This window comes from Tribolium castaneum, chromosome 2 (genome assembly GCF_031307605.1).
Source record: "Tribolium castaneum strain GA2 chromosome 2, icTriCast1.1, whole genome shotgun sequence".
Classification (NCBI taxonomy): domain Eukaryota; kingdom Metazoa; phylum Arthropoda; class Insecta; order Coleoptera; family Tenebrionidae; genus Tribolium; species Tribolium castaneum.
Window position 1 is genome coordinate 19,040,607 of NC_087395.1, and position 27,080 is coordinate 19,067,686.

At 33.1% G+C, this 27,080-nt stretch overlaps 1 protein-coding gene across 12 annotated transcripts in view; it reads right to left on the reverse strand.

Annotated features, from left to right (window-relative positions):
- Positions 1–27,080, reverse strand: part of Camta (Calmodulin-binding transcription activator) — a 219,397-nt gene that overhangs the window by 7,481 nt on the left and 184,836 nt on the right. For 7 of the 12 annotated variants that reach the window (XM_064355060.1, XM_064355059.1, XM_064355061.1 and 4 more), the window contains 13 exons: positions 20,808–20,879; positions 20,564–20,755; positions 20,308–20,525; positions 16,370–17,550; positions 13,401–13,630; positions 11,318–11,593; positions 10,734–11,266; positions 6,354–6,448; positions 5,977–6,069; positions 4,211–4,278; positions 4,006–4,160; positions 1,553–1,734; positions 1,171–1,498 (listed from right to left, as the gene is read on the reverse strand). In XM_064355060.1, coding sequence (XP_064211130.1) covers positions 1,171–1,498; positions 1,553–1,734; positions 4,006–4,160; positions 4,211–4,278; positions 5,977–6,069; positions 6,354–6,448; positions 10,734–11,266; positions 11,318–11,593; positions 13,401–13,630; positions 16,370–17,550; positions 20,308–20,525; positions 20,564–20,755; positions 20,808–20,879 — 3,623 coding nt within the window. The remainder of the gene's footprint in view (positions 1–1,170; positions 1,499–1,552; positions 1,735–4,005; positions 4,161–4,210; positions 4,279–5,976; positions 6,070–6,353; positions 6,449–10,733; positions 11,267–11,317; positions 11,594–13,400; positions 13,631–16,369; positions 17,551–20,307; positions 20,526–20,563; positions 20,756–20,807; positions 20,880–27,080) is intronic. The other 5 variants (XM_064355065.1, XM_064355057.1, XM_064355067.1 and 2 more) reach the window with 3 other exon arrangements.

Sequence of the window (27,080 nt, forward strand, 5' to 3'; positions counted from 1 at the left end):
ACCAAATTGAACAAATGTGCGCGTTGTTAACATTTAACAACGAATTAAATTTTAACAAAGCCTTCTATAATCAAGCCCCTAGGTTCAGTTTATAGAAGCGTTATTAATTTAATTTGCAATAAAATGCGTGATTCACTGATCATGTGACTGAATTGAAGCAATTTGGTTGGTCCATTCGCGTTGTTAACTTTAAACAACGAATTAATAGGAAAAAAATCATTAGAAATTCATTTGCTTAGAAAAAAAAAGAATTGATTTTTATGCCTAGCTGAACGTCTTTTATTACCCTGCAAGAGTTGGTTCGACACATTTGAATCACTATCATATATAACAATGTATCATGAAGTTGTTCCACAAATTTCAACACCTGTTGAACAACGTAATAATCAAAATTGACTTTGTATTCGGACAGACTACATAGTGACATCGACCAGTTTTTCTTTCAAACTTTATTTACTCAATATAAAAAGTTACTGAGACTGGCTAGTTTGAAAACGAAAGCGCTGTTAAGTCCTAAATTATGTAAAATGTGTTCAAATCTAAACTTTTCCTTTTATTTTTATACAGGGTGATTTTTTAAAACGAGCTACCCTGGATGTCTCAGAAAATAAACAAAATATTAAAAAATCCGAAGACAAGTCAATTTATATTTACAGGAAGACACATTTTAAATTTGCGATACTTCAAATGAAAAGTATTTTAATCACGAACTCTGCTGTATCATTTTTTTAGTTTGAGTACAGAATAAGATCTAGCAGAAAGTAGAATCAACCATGTTTTTAAAAAAATCACGCTGTAGATTTTTTTAAGGTGTATCATGTTCGAGTTTTAGAACTTTAGTTAGTTTTATTGTCACTGTGCGTTGTTTTCAAATTACCTACTGTAGTTCAGTAGTGAAAAAAAAATCAATTTTTCAATATTTATAATTTTTATTGGTATGTACTTTTCGCAACCATTAGAAAATCACAACTTTGAAGTCGTAAACCAGGAAAGCGAAAATAAACTTTTCGTTATAAAATTGTGTCAAAAATCAAGAATCAGTGTTCAGTAAACAAACTACCAAACATAGAACACACAAACACAGAGGTTAGAGGTAAAGGTAATATACCACAGAAAGCCTTACACCAAGACTAGCAAACGAATCCCCCGGGATCCCTGTTTAAAACTTACTTTAACCCGGAAGCGGGTGTTCCCTCTCGGCTTCCCCTTCCCCCCTGCTCCTTGTAGTTACGGTAATAGTTCTGGATGCACACGGCGGCTTCCTGGCTCTTCTTAAACCGTTTATGTTCGCAGTAAGACCGATACCCGTTCTGTATCACCATCGCGGCGTGCGTCATTTGCTTATAATACGCGTATTGCTTGTAACGTCTGTAGTAATTCTGGATGACGATGGCAGCCGTCCTCTCCTTGTCCTGTTCTTGCTGCAAACGCCCCTTATACGACCTGTACGCCTTCTGGATGATCTTCGCAGCCTCGTACAACTCCCTCTGCTCACGATCTAAACCACACACAAATCAAAAAATAATACGGATGCAAAAATTCAAAAACTGACCTGAAAGCGTCAAGTTGGAGAAATCCTTCTCGAAGAGGCTCCCCGACGCTTGGAAAAACTCGCAAAAGTCGGCGGTGGTGGGCGGTGGGGACGGCGAGTCGAGCGTGAAGGAACAAGGAGATTGTAAACAACTCGAAGAGGCCGGACTTAGACTCGAGCAGGGCGTCCCCACGTCATAATATCTACGAAATGACTTCATTATGATAATTGTAAATGCTTTAACAGTCATGTATGCAGATGATATCACAGTTTTATGGTGTGGCAACACACTGTCTAAAGCTCTTTCAGAAATTTTGAAAAAACAAAGCTTATAATTTTTTACGTTGGGAATACTGATATCTAAAGGTTAGGATATGAAACATGTACATACAAATAAAACGTTTCCGCTCTCGATAGTTCCGGTAATGTTGCCAGAAAGCGCAGTTGTTCAATTACCGTCTTCAGTTTTCAGAGAAATGCATTTGCAAAAATTAAAATTTCAAATATTTAACAATTCGTACTCTGCCCCATATTTTTCAAAACGCTGCGAATACGGTTACAGATGCCAAATAATTGTTAGGAAGAAAGTTGTAGAGAATTAAATTTCCTATAAAAAAGTCCGAGAGACGACATCCCTGTCTTCAACCATTTAAGACTCAAAGTCGTTCAAAGCCGCTCAACTGACGAATTTGCTTCATTTTGCAGGTGGTCACGTATGGGAAAGTTAATTTAAACCAAAACCGCTGAAGATAGAAATATGGTGTTGCGAACTTTTCTTGTAGAAAATTTAATTCTCTACAACTTTGTTTCTCATATTTTTTCGTATCTTTAACCGTATTCGCAGCGTTCGCAAAAATATAAAGTGGAGAGCAAATTAATAATTCTAAGCGATAATTTTTTGCACACTATCGTATATTTATCAAAACGCTATGAATACGGTTGAAAATACAAAAAAAGGATAAAGAACAAAGTTGTATAGAACTGAATTCCTATAAAAAGATATAGTCCCGCGGACTTTTATGAAAAAAATTTAATTCTCTACATTTTTTTCACGAACATTTTTCTTTATCTTTAACCGTATCCACAGCGTCTTGAAAAATACGAGACGAAGCGCAAATTTTTAATAATTTTTTTCTCATGTTTCTTATGAAAATATTACTTATCCCTTTTTTCCGTCTGTTAAGAAAGAGTACAAAGGTCAACATTTCTGCATTTTTTTCTAAGTAATTAGTGAATTAAAATTAATTTTTACTATTTTTTTGTGTTCAGGGTGTTGTTCAGAAAATGCTGCAATCTCCTAGTTTAAAATCCTCCGTAGTTGGGAGTATTAGCTGTCTCAAAACTATAAAAACGCCAACGTCGCAATTTCTCGCAAAATTGGTTCTTATAAATTATTCATGCACTTCAAAAAATTTATGGCTGATGTAATTTATACTTTCAATGAGAGATCTGATCATTAATAACTATTTTACAATTTCATCAATGTTATTTAAAGAAATAATTTGGTAAAAGGCGACGTTTGTGTTTTTATAGCTTTTAGAAAGCTAATAATTAATATAAAATTCAAAAAAAATCTTCAACAGGTTCAAAATAAAAAAATGTTATGCCCAATTTTAGAATATAATTTAAAATGAGAGAAACACTTTTATTTTAGCCAATAAATGGAGTAGATTATGTTGTCAACTTTTTATTTTGTGGAAGCAAAATCAGTAATACTCGTAAAATATGGATTAAAAATTTGAGAAATTCATCACAGTCAAAGCAAGTATTCACAATATAAAAAAATGATTGTCCAAAGTTTAATAGGAGCTCGCCCACTCGGTTCTTGTAAACCAATTTTTAAATTCTTAAAAATCCTTCCATTACTATCTTTTAACATCTACAAAATTGCATGCCATATTAAAAAAACCGCGGCCTCTTAAAAACATTTAAATTACCACACGTTTAATACAAGACATATTAGAGATTTAGTTATGCCAGCACATTGTCTCAAAATTACAGACAGTGGCCCTCTTGTATCAACCAAAAAAAAATTTTAATAACCATCCTCCAGGTGTTATAGAAATCAGATCTCCATCACAATTTAAGAGAATACTGTATTCACATTATTTGATTAGAACATTGTTTCTATTCATTCAAACATATCTTAACATTTAACGCTTTTTAAACAAGTTTGATGTTTTTTAATGTTTATTTATTGTAGGTAACTGTTCTTTTCATATATGTTTTTTATCAAATTATAATATAAATTTGACGGATCAAAAAAAAAAATTTCTAACTGTGTTAATACTACTTACGAACACATCAGTATCTTTAGAATAACTTTTATTTAGAAAATGGTTACATAAAGATTTTTTTTACTATTTTTTTTTACTATTTAAGAATAAAGCTGTATACTTGGCTCATAATACTCGTAAATTGATTTGATTTGAAATGTGCCCATAATCCGCACTCCGACACTGAAAATGTCTTACCGATAGTTGTGGTCGGAGAACTCAAAGTTGAATTCGTTTGACTCGAAACTTGACGACGATTGATCCAATAGAGGTTCCATGAAAACGTCTGATAAAGTGTCGTTGGGTTCGGGAGGGCCAGGACTTGTGTCTAGGAGCATGTCTTCGCTCTCGTTCTGAAATTATCTATCTGAGCGAAAATTCGATTCTGCTTAGATTCTAGTACCTTGATTCTGTCGGGCATTGCGGCGATGATTTGTTCGGCGAGGGTCAATACGCGGGCGTCTTGCTCCCCTGTGATTAAAAACAATTATTCAAAATAAAATTGTGACCAGTTTTGGGACAAAAAATTAAAATTATTAAGTTTCACTTCTAGCTGGTTTCTAATGAGAAATGCAAAGCGACAAGTTCGAACAAAACTTTTAAGCAGCTTTCAGCAGAGTTTTATCTTATGAACTATTTCAGTCCCACAAACACTAATACTTTACTCAATGTAAATTAAAAGCTATTTGTTTTTTTTTTTAGATCTAAGGCTTATTTCACAAACAAACAAAGTTTGTGAAAGTTTTACTGTTTCACAAAAATGTTTTTTTTTTGTTGGTAACACTTTAAGCCTTCTTTTTAATATCTGAATACTAGATTGTAAACACTATTTTAAAACACGTTTCCCATAGCAATATGTTTTAAATTAATGTTTTCACTATTTTAAAACACGCTTCCCATAGCAACGTGTTTTAAATTAATGTTTTTACTATTTTAAAACACGCTTCCCATAGAAACGTGTTTTAAATTAAAATGTTCCAACAAAAAAATTTTTGAATACCACTTATACGAAAACTCTTAAAGTTCTCGGGTGTCTAGGTATGTAACTCGCATATGCTCGTTGCATAACAACAGCTCTCAAACTTTGAGCTTGTGTTTTCGACTCGTATTATTAAAAACCATAAAAATATTCGATTTTATTTACTTTTCAGTTTAGTGTAAAATATTTTGTTAAAAAAAACAAGCATATACAAGGATACGAGGTGATTCTACTGAAAGGAGATATTTTTTTAATCTGAAAAACTAATAATCACAAAGAAATCAGCAAGTACAATTAAATACTTTGGTTCATTTGAATTTTTAATTTTTTAATTAATTTTTAATTATTAGTTTTCAAGATATAGTAAACATATACTTTAGTAGACTTGGCCTGTATATTACATGCCTTTCTTATTTATAACAAATGGTTAAAAATGTTAGATTTGTTTTTTTAGTGACTTTTTAGTTGTTTAAATAATTCAACTGCGTCTACGAGAGTAAGAAAATTGAAAGCGCGACAGCTGCATGTATTAAAAGTTTTGTAATCTACTATAAAAAATATTTTATCACACGGTAAAACACTGACGTAAGTATAACCTGGATAATTTTAATATAGCTGTAGGAAAAACTTCGTAAAAATTTATTATGGAAGAGGGAAAACTTTATTTTTTGTCGAACAACTTCGAATTACTTTTGAATTAGAAATGAGTGGGTGAAAAAAATGTGTTCTGTACGATTCGAATGAATTATAATGTAGCATGACGATAAAACAATCGTACTAGAAAGCGTAGGTGTTGTATTGTAATTAAATCAATTGTAATTAAACGTTACAAAGTTGTGTGAAAAAATGTAGCTAATTGAATTATCAAGATTATACGTTACGGGTTAGAGTTAAGCACTAGGTGAGAAACATGTTATTTTAATGATTAAAAATTTATCAAAGAAAAGAAAACGTACATGCAAACACAGCAAGCAAGCGGCGAAGCGTTTTAATGATATTTAGTTTGATTTCGAGTAGTTTTTCCAACTTAGCCTGTTTTGAATTAGAGACCATTTTTTGACGTTAAGTTTTAGGACAGTTAGTGCAGAAATACTAGCTAAAAACGTCATTATACGGACAACTATTAAGAACAAGAAACATTAAACAGTGAAACAACACCGATAGACAACAAAGACCATCATTGCACTGACCTACAGTACTGTTGTGGATGTCACTTTCGTCATCAGAGACCGCTTCCACATCAATCAGGGGACTACTGCTTCTCGGTCCACTCCCTATCTCGCCTAACAAAATCATAAGTCAGTGCACGAGATATAATAGTTTACACCAGTCTCAGTTCATTGCTTTTCAATTCGTTTCTTATTTAATTGCGACAATAATTATTTTTAAACGACATCAAAAGCGTTTCAAAAGCAAAAATCAAAAACTTGGTATGTCGATAAAACCAAGATGGAGGGCATGCACAAAGTTTGATTTTTCCTTTTCACACTAAGCACTTACCTTGGCCGAAAAATTAAAGCGCAAAATTTAAAAGAAAACAATGCAAATTCATCAATCAGCCACTTACATAACGCAAAATCCATTCGGCGACCGGACTCTGGCGGCTCGCTGTCGAACGAGTTCTCGCGCGTTGACAGAGGCAAAGACATGCTGCGGTCGAACCTAAAATCGAGAACTGTATCGATCTGCAAAATACAGGGTGTTTCCATAGGGAAATAATCCAAAATTTTACCAAATTAAGTGTCTGAAGAACGACTGTTTTACATTATTTCTCTGTTTCAACCTTCAATTATTGTATTACCTATGTGGTATTTTTTTAATTAGTTGACTATTTTTAGACAGTTATAGTTTTGATTATGAAACAGTAGGATACGACACAAAGTTAAATAAAAACTCCCCGTTTTGTTAGTTTCATTAACGGCTCCAGATAGCGAACTTGTTTCAAGATCATTTAAGTATTAAGAGCACGAAAATAAAAAAACGGTCTGCTAAGAAAAAAACAAAAAAAAGACAACAGAGCATTAAGTTCTTTATTACAGGGTGAGCCTGCTAAAAGTATATTTTTATTCCGTATTTTACATTATTTCTTTATTTTTTTCGATATTTAAGTGATTTTTTTCAGAATCTTTCTATGCTTCCTCATATTTATCAAAATTAATAAATTAATACTGATTTGTACAAGAATTACACGAAAAAATTGTGCACCCCTTATTTAACTGTAACCAAATTCTAATTCGCATTTAATCCAAACTTTAATATGAAATAGTTAATTAATTCTGGGTGTTCAATTAAATTTAGTTGCTATTTACTTCGGAAAAATCAAATTAATTGCGAATTTAAAATTTTATTATAAGGAGTTGTTGAAAAATTCTTAAAAAATGCACATGCTTAGATACGAAAATGAGGTACACAGTTAATAGCAGACACTAATTTTCGTATGATGATTAGTTTATTTAGTTTATTAATATTAGCAGACTCACCCTGAAGTAAAAGAAAAAGATAACGCAGGATGTTTAAAAAATAGATTTTTTTAATGAATTATTGCATGTCTTTCCCATTTTGGACATAAGTTTTAATATTAATAATTTTAATTTAAGCTAATTTTTTATTGTTCGATGTTGCTTATAATAGTTTATGAAATATTTGGATTTTTTTGACTAAGATACACTCTTTTTAAACAAATATAAGATACCGTACACCACAACTAACAAAAATGTTGAATTGATGCAGCTTAAAAGAAGAAAGTATGAATTTTAGTGCATTAATATTCTTATACAGAATTTCTCAGTTGAGGAGTTGAAAAAGCGAAGATGTCGTCCCTTAAAAGTTAAATAAATTAAATTAAAAATTGTAAATGTAATTTTTGCCACTAAAAGACTGTCATTCTAGTAACTTACTCTTACTGGTTTCAAAAGCGATTTTTAACTTTAAACATAAAAATTCAACTGAAGTTTTAGTAAAAAAGTGAAATTTGTGTTGCCTGTTCTATTTTAGAGTATCACTGGATTAACCAGAGACAAATTTTTCATCGTTCATTAATTAATAACTCCTAAATTTGGACGGTAACCCCCAGTTTTTTTTCTTTAAAATACTTATTAGATGTTGCTAAATGTTGATTTAGTTTTTTAGTAAAATCTTAAGAAGGGTTTGCTTGTTTAATCCAAAAAAAAAAACCGTAATAAATCTGATTCTCCATTTGTCGCAATGTAAAAGAGAGTCAAATATTCAATTTTTAAAATTGAATATCTACGAAACTAGACGGTCAAGTTTTTATTACAATTAAAAAAAAATCTTAAGAAAATGATTTTAGACACTAACTACTTTAAATTTAAATTCACGATTAATTATACGATTAATTTCATTTAAAATTAATTAAATTTTCTGTAAACTGACCATTAAAACATTTAAAATTTTGTATTTTTAGAAATACAATTTAATCATTTAGGTTTTCCATTTAGTTTCTTAAGTTATTCAAATTTTAACTTCTTTACTTTTTTGCTTTCTTAAATGGAATTCGCTAAGAAATATTGCAGTTTTAAGTTAAGCTTAAAAGATTTTAGATTCATCGTTTTCAACGACAAAATAATAAAAAAATAAACAAGTAAATAAATAAACTAACCAAAATAGATCAATAAAAGTTTAGTACAAAATCATCAATTTATCAGTATTAAACGGCACGTCCAAAAATGCAATGAAATATAGAGTATTTCATTAAAAAAACAGGTTTGTATTGTAACTAATTTCTGAAATATCATAGAATAGTATGAGGAAATAAATAATTAGGTGATGTAGATGAATAATATACAGCGTGTTTTAAAAATTTGTTGCCCAATGATAGGATGTTAGGTAGTCATTATGTTAAGATCACTCTAGAAACAAAATGGCTCGTTTCACTGCTTATTATTGTCCATGGGCTTGTACAAAAATGCTTGTATTGTCTGTTAATATTGGACAGTGAATTATGTACTATCAAGTAGGGCACTAACAAAAACTAGGATTGGGAACCAACCTAACAAATTTGCATCACGTTATTCAAGCAAATTTTTACTAACTTGTTGATTAAAAAAAACTTTTACTATTCGACTTATATTTTGGGACCTAAGCTGTTAAAGACAGAGAATAGTCTCGTGGAGTTTTTGCAGGAAATATAGAATGAAATTGAATTCACTACACATATTAAAAGGCGTAACTCCTTGATACAAAAGGGTTACAAAGGTGGATTGGAAAGTTTCCACTTCAATGTTATTAATGAATTAAATGTGTTTGAAATTTAGTCAAAATTCTACGGCACGCCACTGAGATAAAATTGTGGAAACAAACAAGGTGAGTTTCGACAAAAAAATCTTTACAAAAAAGACGATTTGTCATTGTCTACGATTTGTCTACCCTTTTTTATCGCCGCTTACTAATTGATAAGGCCAGTATGTTAGTGTGCCTTTGCGGGGTTGTGTCTGAACTTGGTACCGTGCCTTGTGTCGTAAAAATCTTCCAATAAAAATAATGCGAACATTGTTACCCCAAGACTAGTACGAGTGCTTGGTGCAAAAATGTGGTCAAACAGCAAATTTCCTGAATTGCGCAATAGTCACGACACCTTTTTTAATGTAAGGTAAGTGTCGTTATTTGTTCGTACCTCTGGGCTGATAGTTTCCCACGTGTCATAGGCGTTGTAATTGGGACACCTGAAGGGGATTTTGCCCCAATTGCAAAGAACACTAGCATTCGAAAAATTAGGAAACACATGCTGTTACTGTGCTCACGATTAAATGAGCCGTCTAAATGCAAAACTCACTCTTTGCCAAAAACTCGAAAAATACCTTTGCGCGCTGTCATATTTAGTATTTAAAAAAATATTTCACACTCAATTATTTTTTTTTAAGAATTCACTCTTTAATACAGAAAAACTATACAAAAGTTTCAAGTTTGGCACAAAACTCACTGTTCGGTTTGACACTTCGGGTGCAAAATTAACTCTTTGCTTTTGGAACCAATTTTCTTACAGTTGTTACTGAGTTGATAATTTAAAAAGGAATTTTGTTTCAACATAATTGTGCTACTTTAACTTGCAGCTAATTAATGATTTTTTTGATTGTTTTTATTTATTTCGATTTGTTGTAACTAAGTAAGGATTTAGATTATGACAAAGATTTACTTAAAACAGATGCAAAACTCACCCAACGGGCGAGATAATAAGCAAAACTTGTACAGGTTATGCGATTCAATTTTTACACTAACAATAAACTCACTTAAAGAAAATTGTCCTTCAAATGTTATTACAACTTTACAAAAGTTTCTCGCAAATATTTCAAAACTAACTGATAGTCAAAGAGTGAGTTTTGCATTTAGACGGCTCATACGAGTATATAGGTTTACGCAGGGGTGCGTAATCCGTTTGTAACTTTTTTATTATTTGAAATATTGCCATGCCGTTTTTTTCACTGTCCGATAGATCGACTTAAAGTCCACAAACTAAAAATATTTAGGGTGCTAAACTGAAGTTATATTTTTTAAATGGAACACCTTATATATTTTTGCATAATTCGATTCTACACAAAAATAATGTGACTTTATATATATTATTATGGGTCTATCTCTTTTCGTTTCGGGATTATTCAATTTTTCGTTATAAAAAAAGACCAATTTTTGCAAAATTACTGCGAAGTCGCCGAAAAATTTGCAATAGAAAAACTTAAAATATTCTGTAGTTTTAGCAATAGCCGACTTTTAATTGAAACACGCAGATAATGTACAAGGTCTGTCAAAACGCAAAAAGTTGAATAACTCATTTTTTTCAAATGGAACACCATGTATTTCTTTACACGTATCGATAGCATTTTTATTTTAGTATTTTGTTTCGCCTCCTAGTAGTTCTACGTAGTTATAACTTATTTTTTTGGTAAAATTTTGGAACCCTGTGGAAACACCCTACACCTACTAAACCCAATACTTTGACAATCTTGAGCTGAAAAGTCTGGAGTTTTTCGACTTTGTACTTTCCGAGCTCCCGCAACTCATATGAATGCCGCTATCAATCGACGGCCTCTTTATCAATTTTTGTCCGTTGCTTCCTCTCGTACTCGCCGAAGAATCTGATAACAGCGGACTCGGCTTGCTTCCGATGATATTATCCGAGTCGAGATCGATATTCAACATTTTGTACTTTTGAGATTCGCTCCTTGTGACGGCGCCCGGTCTTAGAAAAACCCCATCGTGCGATTTGCTCGAATTGAGCGACGCCACCGAACTCGCCGGCGAAATAACCGTCGGCGATTCCGTCGAAAAACTATTATGCAACATCATGTTTGCTTTATCACGTCTCAATTCCAACTTCTCCAATTCTTTGACTAATTCGTTATGATTGTTGCTTTTGGCGCACTCGAGGGCCGTTTGATTGGACGTATTCTTCATGTTGAGGGCCGTGTGGTTCCACTTGTAGAGCATTATGGCCGTTTCGGTGTGGCCGCGAGCGCAGGCCCACATCTACGGCATTTCTTTGTCATTTCGCGCCCTAGAGTGATAAAAACGACTTACCAAAGGGGTGTAACCGTCCTCGTCTTGGCTCAAAGCGTCGACTTCGGTCTCGAGCAGTAACGAGGAGTTTTCCGCCCGCCAGTGGAGCAGAGCGCACACCAAGCGCGAGTAACCCAAAGATGCCGCTAGATGTAGTAAGGTCATGCCTCGATGGCTGGCGAACCACGAAACGCTCAATTCTTCGCCTTGGCTCCATATTCGCGATGTCATATTTTGGCAAAAACCGACAAGGCGGTCCTCGAAGTTGGCTTGACAGAAGAGAGCCGTGTCTTCGACCTAGAATTATAAAAACGAACGCCGCTTAATAAATAAATGAAGCGGAATGCATTTAAGAAGTGTCGTTTTGTTTCTTTCAAAGTTGGACTGGCACGAAGCCACCGAACTGTTTATGAAAATTCACTAAATCTTTTGTTTTGTGTAAATTCGAGTAAATTAAGAGAGTGTAGTCAGGCTTCCTCTTTCGCCAAACATGAGGAAGGAATCCGGTTACAATAACGGTGAGAAATGTGGTCCTTGAAAGTAAACTTACGGCTAATTTATAAATGAATTTTAATAAGCTTAACAATTAATGTTACCTACAAGTTGCAATAATGTCAAAGTTATACAGCACATATTTTTTTATAATTTTTGCTTACTGTACTTATCCTGCTTCCGGAAATAAACAGGTAATTTACAGAATTTTCTCATGTGTGCCGAATAATTTTAAGGCTATTCAAACTCCTGATCTGCTTAATTTGAATTTTTTTAAATTCAAATTTGACATAAGAATTTGTTTCCATTCATTATGTTTCTGATTTTCATCTCTTACATTTGCTTTATTAATTTATTAACAAACTACAAATAATTAACAAATACCAAGCGATTTTTCAAAATTTTGATCTAGTTATCCATGATAATTACACCGGCAGTGAAACGTATTGAGTAAATAAGTTCAGCATCGCTTTATCTGTCAATATGTCCAAAATGTTCACCAAAGTAAATAAAAAAATTATGTTGGAATCTTATTTCCGTAACGGACACTGAGTTAAAGTAACTGTCATGGATAACTAGATTAAAATTTTAGAAAATCGCACGGTGTAAGTAATAATGGAGATGAATTTTGATGTTTCAAAATTACAATAAAAACTTTTAACTTCAATCATATTAACAAAGCAAATTAAAACAGTACTCAACAAATTACCGGTAATTTGTGTTGTTTATTGTTTTTTAAACAATATTTTTTTTATTTGATGTCTATGAACAAATCATAGCAAGACAGGTATGTATTTTTTCATATTACGACAAATTTAACAGAAAATTCCAAAGAAACGTCGAACAATAATTCATAGATTACAACACGAGAGTGAACATAAATTAGAAAATTATTTTATTTACTAATGTAACATGCCAATTCAAAAAAACTTTTACAAAAAATATTAAACTACAATCACTTCTTAAGGCCTTAATAATACGTTTTTTTGTTTTTATAAAATATTTTGGCAGCACAATAGTATATTAAAAAAACAAGTTTCATAAGACCAGCCTTGAAGAACGAATTCAATTTAAAAAATGAGTGGCGTCAGCGTTTTTGTAATTAGCCTTTTTTGCCGTTTTAAACAGAAATTGTTATTTTTATCGATTGAGAAATTTTTGTGACAGTTGCCGATGTCTCAAGATTGAAAATTTTCTTGATTTTTGCAAAAAATAAAGCTTTTTAAAAAGTGTAAAAATAGTGAACCAATCATCACATCTTAGGGTTTAATGAATTATTATCTTGTTTTCTCAAAATATCTTCACAACAACATTATTTTCTCAAGTGTCACTTGCCATTAGGTGTTTTTACAGGAAAAAGAGCCTGTAACTGTAAAAATGATCTTCTTGTGATTTTACAAATTTTATTGCTTTCTCAAAATCTCTTGAATAGAGTCATCCCGTGAGACATCTTTTTATTTTTGCAAAAGTAATGTAATAAAATAAAAAGTATTTTTGCAAAAGTAATGAAAATAAAACGTAGTACAGAAAAAACTACAGAAAAGTTGCGTTAGATATAAAATAAATGAATCGTAATAAATGACATGTGCATTATTAAAAAAATAATTCTTACGCAATCGGAGCCATCGGTCGGTTCTTGTTTAATCTGCAGCCTGTCATCCATCGCTTCTAACCTTTGTAAAAGCGTAAATTTGAGTAAATTATCATTGGATCTTTCGATTTTCGGTTCCGGAGCAGCAACCTGCTCTTCCCTGGGTGGTAGCTTGTATTCGAATATCACAGAATTGGAAATCACATAACCATCACACGCTACTTGCAATGTCGCCAATCCGGCCTCGTGAGCTACAACCACATTAAAAAAAGAATACTAATAAATTACATAGGTAAATAATAGTCATTATTTTCTGCTAAGTATAATAATCTACTCGTAAATGGTTGGTAGAAAGCTTAGTATTAAAAAAAAGTACACACTGTTCCAAGATATTAACGCACCAAACTGAAACTTTTAAAAATACTTACTATTTAGCTTAATATGCTCTCTTATATAATAGTGTTTTATCATATAATCTCGTCAAAATGTCACTACTTAATCGAAAATTTTGTGTTCCATTACCTTCTGCAGTAAGAAGACGGAAAAAAATATTGATTGCATTAAAAACGTCTTTTAATAACAGTTTTTTAAGGGAGCTCAGTGGTCAAGTTTATCTTTAAACCATATGCCACGACAAACAAAACGTCTGAAAAGGAATAAATGTATTTAAGAGGTAAAAGAAAAAGAATGGTGTTATCGAAGTACAATTAAGAGATTTGGTGTCTCGTTCAAGAATTCATTTCAAGAATGATGTAAAGATAAAGAGATAGATACAGGTTACCTTATTTGAAGACGTGGTCATAGCAGAAATCGAGCAACAACTCCTGTCTAAGATCGTTTTCTAACATTTTCAGCGTTACGTAAATGAAATGTAATGGCAAAAAATCAAGACTCGATATAAGTACTGCAACCATTGGCCAAAGATTGAGAAAAGAGGATTTGAAGCTCCGCATTAGGTCCAATATTAACTATGAAAATTTTGCGAGGGATGTCTCAAAACAAAAGAGTCAATACATTTCCTTAAATACTGCGTAATTTGGAGGAGGCGCGATAAAAGTCTAGAAAGGAATCTCTTTAATTATGCAGAGGAAGCTTGTTGTAAACAATGGGAATCTTGCTGCAGAAAGATACGTTACAGAGATTCTGGAAGGCCATGTAGTACCGCTTGCGTCATTTATATTATCGTCATTTATATTATATAACAAATCATCTCTGCTTATGCTACATAACGCCAGACTACACACTGCTGGCATTGTGCGGACTTATCTTGAGGGGGTTGAAATTGCCACTATGGCGTAGCCAGCACACAGTGTAGATTTGAACTCTTTAATTGGGCACATATGGAACATACTAATTATAAGGATGAGAATCTTTCCAAATCAACCAAATAACTTGAAAGACGAAAGCATTGGTTCAAAGCTGCGAAGAACTAGACCAGAATGAAATTAGGTCGCAAGTTTTACTGAAGGCACTAAGTGAAAATACCCCTTATTAGTAAGTTCTTGACAGATGTTCAAATTTCTTTTTTTTGTGTAGGCTTTTTTCTGCTCAATTTTGTTTGTAAGGGAGATAGATCTACTCTAAAATTATTATGCTTAAGAGTTAAGTATTAACTCCCGAACCATTAGAGAACTTTATAAAACTTAATATTTTTGGAAAACTGTTTTCAATATCTACCTTTTTCAAAAAAGGTTATTGCTCTCCGGCTAGTAGTTTCCTCGCAAATTGCTCATGAATACAAAAAAAGGTAAAATTAGAAAAAAATTATAATCAAAAAACTATTGACAATTTGGCAATTTCCTTAAAGCTAATCGATTTTTCGGATTACCTTACATAAGATAAAATCAAAATAGTTTCACTTTTTCGAATAGTTTTGCCGTAACTGGGGAAATAAATAAAAAAATTCTTATTATTTTCTGCCAAAAATTCAAAATTAAAAAAAAAACAGTTTTATTGTATAGATTTTAATCTGCTATTATGAAGGAACAAACCGTTTTGTTGTAACAGTTATAGTTTCGCTGTAATTGTATCTTATAAATTGTATTTATCATGCAATAACTCCACAATTCTTAGAGATAATCCCATAAGGCTTTGGAAAGCTCTTTTGATTATCTATTTTTCTCTAAAAAAGGTCATTGTTCTCCGACTAATAGTTTTCTCGCAAATCGCTCATAATGCAAAAATAAGTAAAATTAAAAAACAATTATAACTAAAAAACTGTTGGGAAAAGATTGGGAATCATTTTGCGGATCATTTCACATAAGATAGTAACAAAATATTACAAAACAGTAATTGAATGGTGCGTTAATTTTAATTATTATTTTTGCCTGGTCTTTACTATTTTTTACCGAGAATTTGGTATTTTTACTTAGCAATAATTATTATTTTCACCTAGAGATTATTATTTTACCTAGCGTTTATACCATGAGATCGAAATTGTTCTGAATTAGAGCAATCTGTGCCTGTGGAACCTTTAGCCACAATTTCGCCGTTTATTTATGGCTGCACTTTTGAGATAATACTGTCTTATGGTGGTTTTACACAGCATAAGATGTAGGTAAAGTTACTGTCTTCCAATCGAAATAGTGAAGATTGACTAAAATCATATATAACACAACAATGCAGCTTAGGATAGTCTGCAGTAAAATGCAAATTAGGGTTTCACTCAGTACCGGCGTATTGCAACATCTGTTTATAAAAGTGTAAGAAGTGAGCAATAAACATCTTTACCCGTGAAAACCCTAATTTACATTTTAGTGCAGACTAATCATCATCTTGTCCTCAGTTGTATTGTTGTATGATGTATTATTTTAGTCAATCTTCACTATTTCAGTTGGAAGAGAGTACATTCCACTTTCAAGGCTTGCTCTAATTGAGTACATTTTCGATCTCATGTTACTTAGGAAGTGTACTTAGTTTTTAATGAAACAACCTAGCGTTTAAATTTTTTACCTATGAAAAAACAAATTAAAAATTTTTAAAACACCCACCTGGACAATAGCACCGCAACACCCCACTTTGTACTAATGTTGTGGGAACGGGGAATGTATCGAAGAGCACCGTGTAGGGCCCCGACGAATGCCACGGTCCCGTCACTAGAACCTTGACACCGCCCTCCGGGTACGCCCATTCCGGCGAATAATCGGTGATCTTCGCCGAGCCTTCCATCGAATTGTTCGACGGGTGTTCAGCGTGGGCCTTCTCGTGTCGGTTTTCGGACGGATGAACATCTAAAAGCGCAGCTTGACCCGAATCCAAGCCCTCCAAGTCCGGGAATTCGCCCAGCATGTCGAAGGCGTCCAAATTGACAAACACATCATCGTCGACCACGTGCGTCGGCGACACCACCACGTCGCAACTGTCGATAAAGTCCATCGGGTTGATCTCCTGCGTCATGTTCTGGGGTGCACTTTGCTTCGCCGGCCGGTTGGGAGGATTGGGTTCGGAGTTGTGGCGCTGATGTCCGTTTAATTCACTTGAACACAATGGCATATTGGCCGAGAGAGTCCTCTGGATGTCCTCTTGCGACAAGTCGAGCGTTTCGTTAAAAAAACCACCGTTGATTATGGAAGAACCGTCGCTTTTACTGACCAAAGACCCGCTCGAATCCGTCCCCAGAAGAACAACAGTTTCGCCAAAATTGTGGTGCTTGTAATCCTCGATAACCTCCTCATGGCTCGTATCCATGTGCTTGGAAGGTGTCGAAGGGGCGCTTGACATGACCACCTCCGTCTGATGGTGCCTGCCATACGAGATCCCTTCGAACACCTGCCGGTCATTCACTTCCATCTTTTGATTCATCTTGTCTTTGGAAGAAGGGTGACAACACGAAGACGGATTCGTATCCATAACTTCCTGTTTCAAGACCAAATGGCCATTTCGCTGCTCGTTTTTGCCGCTGCGAACGAAATTCGCAACACTGACCGGAGTCACAAGATTCTGATTCGTGTTGTTTGGACTTGTTGAGTTACTACTGTTCAAGATTAGTAATCCGCCCCCGCCTTGAATCTGACTCAAACTTAGAACCAATGGTGGTGTGTTGCCCGAACTTGAACAATTCTGGTTACGCGATTCGCGCGAATAAACACGAGGCGAATTGTTGTTCAGTAGCATTGATCCGGAACCCGTCGTCGAAGAGACTTGATTGTTGTTGTCGGCACTACTTGGAGGCCTGGAATTAAGATTGGCAAAGAGTCAATTTTGGACTCTTTACGATTTAGAACGCTTTCGCTATAAAGCGAAGTCGATGAAGATCTAAGTCGTCAATTTTTGACCCTTCATTATTTAACGTATTCGCAACAGATCATTCGCTAAAGTGCGAGCATTGAGGTCTTACATTAAAATTATATTCTGTTTCTTTGAAGTTATGGTTAAACGTTCTTTGCATTAGATATCGAAAACCTACTAATACACTCATTAGAAAATAATAAGAATTCCAAAAATTCATTCGATTTAAGGCAAATTCGCTTCTTAAAAATGTTTCGACTGCCAAAACTTTTAGTTTTTTAGTTTTAGAACTGTTAATGAAAGCGTAGTTATAGACTTAACGATTTGAACATAGAAGCTCGCGTAAGTACCTACAGATTATTTCATGATAGACACATTATGTAAAGAGGTTTTTTTGCCTTTTTTGAGAATCATTGGTAATTCCAACCTTCAGTGTGGTCATACTATTTATTGTTATGCATGTTTAGTTTGCTGATCTAAATACCAGTTACAAAAATACAAAATTTGTGTTTTCGTTTTATTTATAAATAAAAAAATGGCTATATCTTGCAAAAATATTAAAGGACTTGGTTGGCTGCGGTAGTGCCTGTAGACCAAATACAGGTACAGGTATCAAAAATACGTGTGTTAATTTTAACAGGTAATAGAGCTCAACACATAAAACATATTTTCTATGTGTAATTTTTTAATCAAAATTTCGCAAATTCACTTAAAATTAAAAAAAGATAATGTATTGAAACGTGTACCCGCCTATATGGGTACAAGAATAACGGTGCCGAACTATTTTCGTTGTGATAAAGACGGGCAATTTAAACAATTTAAAACCACAATGAAAATTACTGCCATGAATGAAAACTAATTATTATACACCGTTTACGATTGTTTCAAATTCTGACTATCCATGAAAATCTGACATTTTATTTGGCAGTATTGTGAGTTGTCATAAGAAATTTATTAAGTTATAACTGATGCCAACCAGGATATGGTGTCACTATGCTTTGTTTTTTAATAAATAATGAAATACATTATTTATTGTTTTGTTATACTACTCATTATCGGTAGATAAAAAAGTCCGATCTTTCTTCTATCTTTCAAAGCTTTTTTTAATAATCAACAGAAATTACTTTGGGCATTTCAAATTAACAAGCAGTAGAACTGACAACACAGCGAATTTTTGAAAAGAGAACGTCATAAAGACAGCACCTGACAGGCCAACCTAACACAAAAACATATCCACGCCTGCTGCGAGTTAAAAAAAATCGTGAAGGGATAAGCACTGAAAAGGAGAAAGGAAAACAATGACAATAATAAATAAGAATTTTACAAAACGTTGTGTTCGATGAGTTTTATTACGTGGTAAAATTAACACACGATTTGTGATACACCCTGTATATAATAATAATTAATTTTTGCCAGTGTTTACTTATAAAATGCTCATTCCGGCTTCACATATCTGATAATTCAAGTTCAAACACAACTATCGCAAAGACTCCTCTCCTACAATAAATTCAAGTTATACAATTCCTGGCTTTTATTTAACGAAAAACTTTGAACAATTTTCGTAATAAAATAAAAGCTTTTTTTGTCGTTTATAATTGTTTTTCCAACACTACGTTTGCTTTTTGTTTTTTTTTCTGTTTTTCAAGTAATTTTTCTTATGTTTAGTAGAGTACAACTTTCATACATCTCATTTCATTTGTTCACCTATTTACCTACTATTTACTTTTATGTTTATATATTAAGTTGTTTTTGTTAAGGAAATTATGTTTAGCAAGTCCAAGTGCTTATTAATTATTATTTTTTTCTACAAACACATTATAATTGGAGTTTTATCTATATAAAGTAAAAAGTAAAATTAAATAAAGTGACTTTATCCCACTAGTGCCATAGCAACTAGTCAGATAAAGCCTTCAAAGTTTCATTTTAGGAATAAGAATATTTTTAATTTAACTTCAGTTAATTCCATTTTGTTAATGTAGTAATTGTGAATAAAACGTTGTATTGCATTCGTGTTTTAGTCGCATTTTATCCACTTATGAATATTAAACATTTTTGCGTGGATAAAATACGTTTTTAAGGTGACTTACAACCGACGCAAATCGGTATTGTTATAGCAACGACGCAAATCTAGCAATGTCATTCGTTGCTTCTATGCATAATAACAACGAATGACGTTGCTAGATTTACACCGTTGGTATAACAATACCGATTTGCGCCGGTCGTAAAGTTGCGCGAGTCGCAGTTGCAAAGCAGCAACGAATGACATAGCTAGATTTGCGCCGTTGCCATAACAATACCGACTTGCGTCGGTTGAAACCCAACTTGGAAACAGCCCATTAAAAATACAATAAATAATAATTAATAATAATAAATAATAATAATTATTAAAAAATATTTCAAATAGGATTACATTTAAAAGGTTTTAAGTGCGCTAAGATTTTTTTCCTCTGATAGCTACCAACTAGATGTTGGTAGTAATAAATCCCTTGATGTAAGTCAATCGATTCCAGTCGTTGCCTAACTTATTGATAGTAACAAAGACAAAAATTTTTTTTAGATATCATCGTTATAAGCTTTACGACTTAATGAATATGCTACATCCTAAGGAAGGATGTTAAAAACTAACCCTTCAAACTGAAAATGCCTGATTTAGAGGCAAAATTTAAGAAAAAGTGCGATATAAAAATTGTGCCAACCCTACCTGGAATTCGAACTGGAGCTCGGAAGAGGCGACGAGACGTCTTTAGCCGACGTTATGCGTCGCATTGGATGCGAACAGCTTTTGCCATCGGCGCAAGTAGAGTCGGGACAACCGCATTCTAACTGTTTGACTAGAGCGGCTTGCCTTGCGACGCGTTGTTTTTCCATTAATTGACTAACGATGGCTTCCACAGTCTCAGCAGTCTGCAATTTGAAATTCTACTAAAATATTACACTGAATTCGAGGCTCGATTTACCGATATTTCTAATTCGTTGTTCAGGTCGGGTTCGTCTTCGCTGAAAAACATTGGTTTTAATTGGGAGACGAGTTCGTCTTTCGTCCATTCTTTCTTGTCGGCCCATAGAGCCAAACTTGGGGTTATCACGGCTAGTTTGTTGTCGTCCGGGTACGGGACGTTCAAATAATGGACTAGAACTATATCAGGGTTCTGCAAAAATTACTTGTTAGTTGTGCGAAACGACCACTAGTGCTAAACTGACCTGAAGTAGCCAATAGCACCTCCGATGAAACGTCGGCAAGATCGCTGAATGGACGTAGCAGCCGTATATGCACTGAAAGTAAACACAAAGACTTGATTTTTAATTCGAACGAATTTTTCTACCGTCCAATCTTCGACTTTATAAAACTATTATTTGAGAATGAGCTTCGAGGAGACGGCAAAGTTGAAAATGTCTTGCCGAGAACTTATAGTTATTATGGGATTTCATTCTGACTAGAACATTTACTTTTTATGTGCTCTTTCTGCAAATAGCTTTAAAAATAATTACGGAGATGTACTTTTACCTCTAGCATACAGTGTAAAGCAAAATTGCGCTTTTACGGCCATACTCTTTCCGAAGTTTTACTAAGATATTAGAGCAAATTTTTAAAATGACGGAGAGAATATTAATTTTTAGCATCGACGATAAAAATTATTTGCAAAATTACTTTGGCTAAAAATGGCACTTTGTATTCCTCTCCAACGGAGACCAGTATTAAGCAATTTTTGATAAAAAAGATACATGGTGCAAATAATTGACTTCTTGGTGAAATACGTAAATGATTTTAAACAAAAAATTCTCTAGATTAACGTGGCTTTTCAAGAACTGAACTTAAGGCTATTTATGTCAGCGGATTCTGACTGCTGGAATGGAAATTTCAAATATCATTTTTGGGAGCAATATAGGAGTAGCTTTGGAAATTTTACGTAAATCAAATTTCTAATTTGTGTTAAGTTAAGTTGTTGTCATATTAGTAGCCGATGTAAAAATATGTGTTTGTAGTTGGTTTCGTCAGTGTGATAAATAAAAAATTAAAATTTGAGTTTCTTCTAATTAACAACTGGTTATGGACCCAGTATCTGCATTTATCTAACGAAATTTGTAGAAAAGTGCTACTGGTATCAGTAAAAATGGCAACATCTTTCATCTGCCAAAAGCTTGAAGGAATTAGCAGCTACTTGGATTGGAAGTATGCAATGAAAATTCATTTAATTAATTCTGAACTGATGGATTATGTGGATGGGAAAAAGGATAAAAAGCTAGAGATAAAGGTTTTGGTAGCAATTGTCTTTGGTGTCAAATCACATATATTCACGAAAATTAGAGAACTGAAAACTGGAAAAGAAGTTTAAGACAGGCTGAAGAAAATTTATGAATTCTAAGGCTTAAGAATTGCATCTTTAACAGAAACGTTAGTTTTGATTCGTTATGCTAACTGTAAAGAAATGAATGATTTAAATCAAGAAATGAAAAGTGAGCAACTCAAGGGAATCGACAGTGAAATAAAGGAAGGTGTTTTTGCTACTCTAATCTTCATTAGTCTACCAGAACATTTCAAGCCATTAATTATAACACTAGAGACACTATGACTATGGTTCTTTCTGTATGGATAACTGGTACATCGATCCTGGTGAATCAACTTATTTAACTGGTTGTAAAGATTGGTTAACAAATGTCAAAAAATTATAAGGTGATAACAGTAGTTTCAAAAAAACAATTTGAAATCTGAGCCATTGGAGAGGCTTTAATTATTTTGGATGTTATGGTAAGAAGATTGAAACTTCAATAAAGTAAGTGTAAGAAAAGAAGATATGAAGATTCGAGAAACGAAGACAGAAAGACTAATAGCTTGTTGAAGAGAAATGATGATTTACACGAAAGATGAGGAAACTGAGAATAAAAGAAATTTGGCATAGTAGATTGGCTCACTTAAGCAGTTAAGGTATGAAGATGCTTGCTGATATGGTTCATGGTATGAAATTTGAAGATATTAAAAGATAATGCGATATTTGTGAAAATTGTTGCAAAGGGAAAGACCATAAGAATAAGTTTCAGAAGAAATCAGTACACAGGGCTAAAGAAAGGTTGGAACCAATTCATAGTGATATTTGCGGTACAATGAAAATAAATCCAATAAGCGGAAAGCATTATTTTTTTAATTTTTCTGACGGTCTAATAAGACAACAAATGTATAGTTTTTAAAGAATAAGTCTGTAGTTTTTCAAAGATTCAAGAATTTTAAGAAAACGGTTGAAGTTAAAACAGATCGCAAAATAAAATGTCTAGGCACTGATAAAGCTTAAGAATATTAAGTTCTTCAATGAAGGAATTTTTGAAAAAGTTCGGAATTCGCCATCAAAGAACGGTAGAGTACACACTTCAACAGAATGAAGTAGCTGAGAGACTCAATCGGACTTTGGTTGCAAAGGTGAGAGCAATGCTACATGATGCTTATTTAACTCAAGAAGTCCTACTGTAGCAGTAAATAATATGACTCCAGGAGCAGCTTGGACAGGACGAAAACCAGATTTAAGTGCATTAAGAATTTTTAGATGTGGAGCATTCAATCATATACCAAAAGAAAACGAACTAAATGGGATTCAAAATCAGAAAAATTAATCTTTCTTGTATATTGTGAAAATCTAAAGACCTACAGGTTAATAGATGAGAAAAATAAAACTGTAAACAAATTCAGCTACAGACTTATTTTACGAAGATGAAGAAAATTCTGTCTATTTTCTTGATGGAAATAATTCTCAAAAGAAGTTAAAGAAAGTAATCTCCGAAGGAAAAAAAGTTTTAAGACAAAAAGATTTTGAAATTCAAAATATTATGTATGAAGATGATAATGCAAGACAAGAGAGAAGATACCCAGAAGGTAAAGATCTGTAAGACTTGAATATTCTATTTTGTGAGCAGTCGATGAAACTGAACCTTTAGAACATACAAGATCAATATCTGAAACATTATCAAGAGATGACGGTGAATAGTAGAAAGAAGCTAAAGACTTGGGTAAAGCTGCACATTGGAAATAAAAATTTCAAAACAGAAAGTTTGCACAACTATGAAAGCTATGGAGAAAAAAATTAAGTAAAGAGATAAAACCGAATACAGATAGAGAACAAGATGAAATTGGAAATATAAATTTCAAGAATGAACCTTTCGACACCTAGAGAGCTGGAGAGAGATGGAGCTGAAGTTATGTTGTCGCAATATGCAGTACTATCTCCAACAAGTGGGAACGTTAAAGTACTACTTTGTGGTGATATTAGTAGCCGATGTAAAAACATGTGTGTATAATTATACACGTAATTAATTAATTACGAGAGTGTCAAAAATAAAGACGTTTCAGTGTGTGTCTCTTCTAACTTACAACTATACGGGATGTAAGCGAAATAAGTACATTAATTTTAACCAGTGGTAGTACTCATCAAGACCAACACGTTTTCTATGTACCATACCATGTTTTTAAAATCGCATTTTTTTAAATTATTTTTCCTCCCCACAAACTGCCGAGCCTTTTATGAAATGCTCTAACAAAGAAAAGTAATAATAAATAATAGTCGCAACCAACGGTAATCTTGTCGACTAGGTAACTTTGCTTCCAGTGGCGAGTGAGAAAAATTTGTAAGATTTTAAAATAATTTTAACTCAAAAATTAAAACGTTTTGAAAACAGTTATTAGAAAAAATTGTTGGTCTTGTCGAGTTCTATTACCAGTTAAAATGAATGTACTTATTTCATTTACAACTTGTATAACTAATTTTACAACTAACTTTACAATTAACGAAGTCGAATAGGGTTGCATTTGAAAACTTCAGGCTCGTTGTGTAGGTGTAAAATAAATATCGAGGCAATGATTATGCTTATGTGGACTTCTGTCATAAATCTCTCATCTCATTGGTTCGTAGTGTGACGATCTGGTATCGGACGATACATTCCTTTAGTTTGTTAAGATAGCTAGTTAACGATAGCTTTCCTCTTGCTATTACGAATTCCTTATGTCGAATTATTTGTTTTCATATTATTATTTAATTAAATTAAAATTACCCCAAGCTTTGGGGTTTTAGGTTAATGGGTACAACTTCTGTTAAGATTGGCTCATCTCATTGGTTCAATAATGCCGAGAATCCTACGTTCAAATAAATATTTTTTTTAATGGTGCACCCCACTGGGTCCATTTCTGGTATATTCATAAAGAACCTCAAACACCCTCGACACAATTCAAACTAAACTGGTTTTCAATATTATCTTCGTAGTTCTATGTTAAATCTTTTATCCTCAAAATTATTCCGTAGTGTGGTGATCTGGTATCGGATCATACGTAAAAGCAAGTTAACGATAGCTTTCCTCTTGCTATTACGAGTATATGCCCAATAACTTGTTTTTAACAAATCATAGCAATATAACCATTATTTAATTAATTGATTATAATAAAGTAAATTAGAAGTTAGCCCAAGTTTTCTGTGATTGCAACTCTCTCCGTAAAATTGACTGATCCCGCAAATATAACCGAGTGTCCTACGTTCAAATAAATATTTTTTCTCCTGTTGGTGGGCTCCACTTGGCCCATTTTTGGTTTATTTAAAAAAAAAAAAATACCCGCCATATAATTAAAACTAAATTGGTTTCCAATTTTATCTTTGTAGTTCAATAAAATTTGTAATTCAGAAGTCTAAAAGCTGTATTTCGTACAATTTTTGATGTGCTGGGGCGCACAACTGCCGCCCAAACATCTGTTCACGCCGTTCTAAACGTGTGGCTCGTTTCGCCCATTAAAGAAAAAAGTGTCGGCTTATGGTAATTGCCGCAATTAAACGGCACGATCTTCCGGAAAAATCATTAAGCCGTTAACGGCACGTTATAAACTTAGGCTTGATACATTTATAAATGATAAATGAAATAGTTAACAGACGTCTCGCGACGATGGCAATAACAAACGTTCCTAATGGAAGTCATTCATCATGCGTCGGTGCGATATTAAAAATCCTCGTATGAATATACGCACGTCGTCGCCGCCGTCCCATTGATTAATTATTAAACGGCGAAGATTTTTCGTAACCCTTTCAGTAATAACTGCGTCATGTTTGACACGCGCTTCCAATTAATAAACGGAAAGCTTTCGCTTATTAGGGTGATACAATTCCAGATTAAATCGGGCGATTCGTAAAAAGCCGATGGCTTTTTTTGTGTTTAGCGCGTGACATGACAGTGTGATTTAATCAAAGTCGGCCGACTCGGGGGCTGTATGAATTTAAACTGCCTTATTACCAAACTCCATATGTGTCGGATTTGATTTCATTGTTGTGAAACAGAGACCAGGCAAGCAAGACGTGCAATGAGAGAAATTAACGGTTTGAGACAATTGTAGCCAGAAATAAGCCCAAAAAACTGATCAATCGCGAGAACAAACGTTTCTCGTCTTAATAAAAATTAAAACATATTGGTGTTTTATTTCAAAATTTTATAATAATAAGACCAAATAAAAACAAAATATCTAAGTTTCATTAAATTTCAATTCATTGTTAAAAGTTAACAACGCAAATAGACCAATCAAATTGGTCCAATTTGGACGCGTGATCAGTTAATCACGCATTTAACTGCGGATTAAATTAATGAGGCTTCTACAGGGTGGTTCAGCCCAGCTCCTGTCTTCTGTAGCTCAGTTATTGCTAAAGTTGGAGTTTTGTTATTTTGTAGATGTTATTTATACTCTAGGACACATTTCAGGAAATTATTTTTGATTATACAGAGTGTCCCAAAAATGGTATGACGTCATAATAATGATTTTTTTTAATTACATGCTATTATTTTTTTGTGTTCATTAGGAAACCTTTTTAGCTTTCTCCATGTCTCTAAAGTTTTTTTTTCAAATCGGATCAGGGGTTACTGTTAAAAAAAATAAAAACAAAAAAATATCCGTTTTACATCTTTAGTTTTAAAAATTAATAAAAAATAGAATTAGTGATTTTTTGAAGACATTGACACTATGTAAGTGTTAAACAAGGTCTAACAGACATATTAAGTGACTTTGATTGATTTGAATTACTACAGTGTGTTTACAATATATTTCTAATTTTGCTTATTTTAATTGGCAACCCCTGTTTATTTTTATACCATTCGATGGGAAATTAGAAAATGAACATTTTTTGTTATCACAACCCTATTGCAAATCCTAAGACATTCGGAGTTATTTGCCAAAAACCTTAACCATGTTCTACTTTTAATCATTAAAGTTATTTGTCATTGACAGAATGAGTTTTTAGCAAATAACTCTGAATATGTTAAGATTTGCAAAAGGATTGTGATCACAAAAAATGTTTGTTTTTTAATTTTGCATCGATTACCATAAAAAGAAACGGCGTTAAAATCATTTGCGATATGTATTCATTAAAATTGTCATTAAAACACTTGACAAAACAAGTTTTCATCAAATAACTCCGAATGTGTTAGGATTTATGTTAAGGTTGTATTAAAATAAGTTGATCGTTT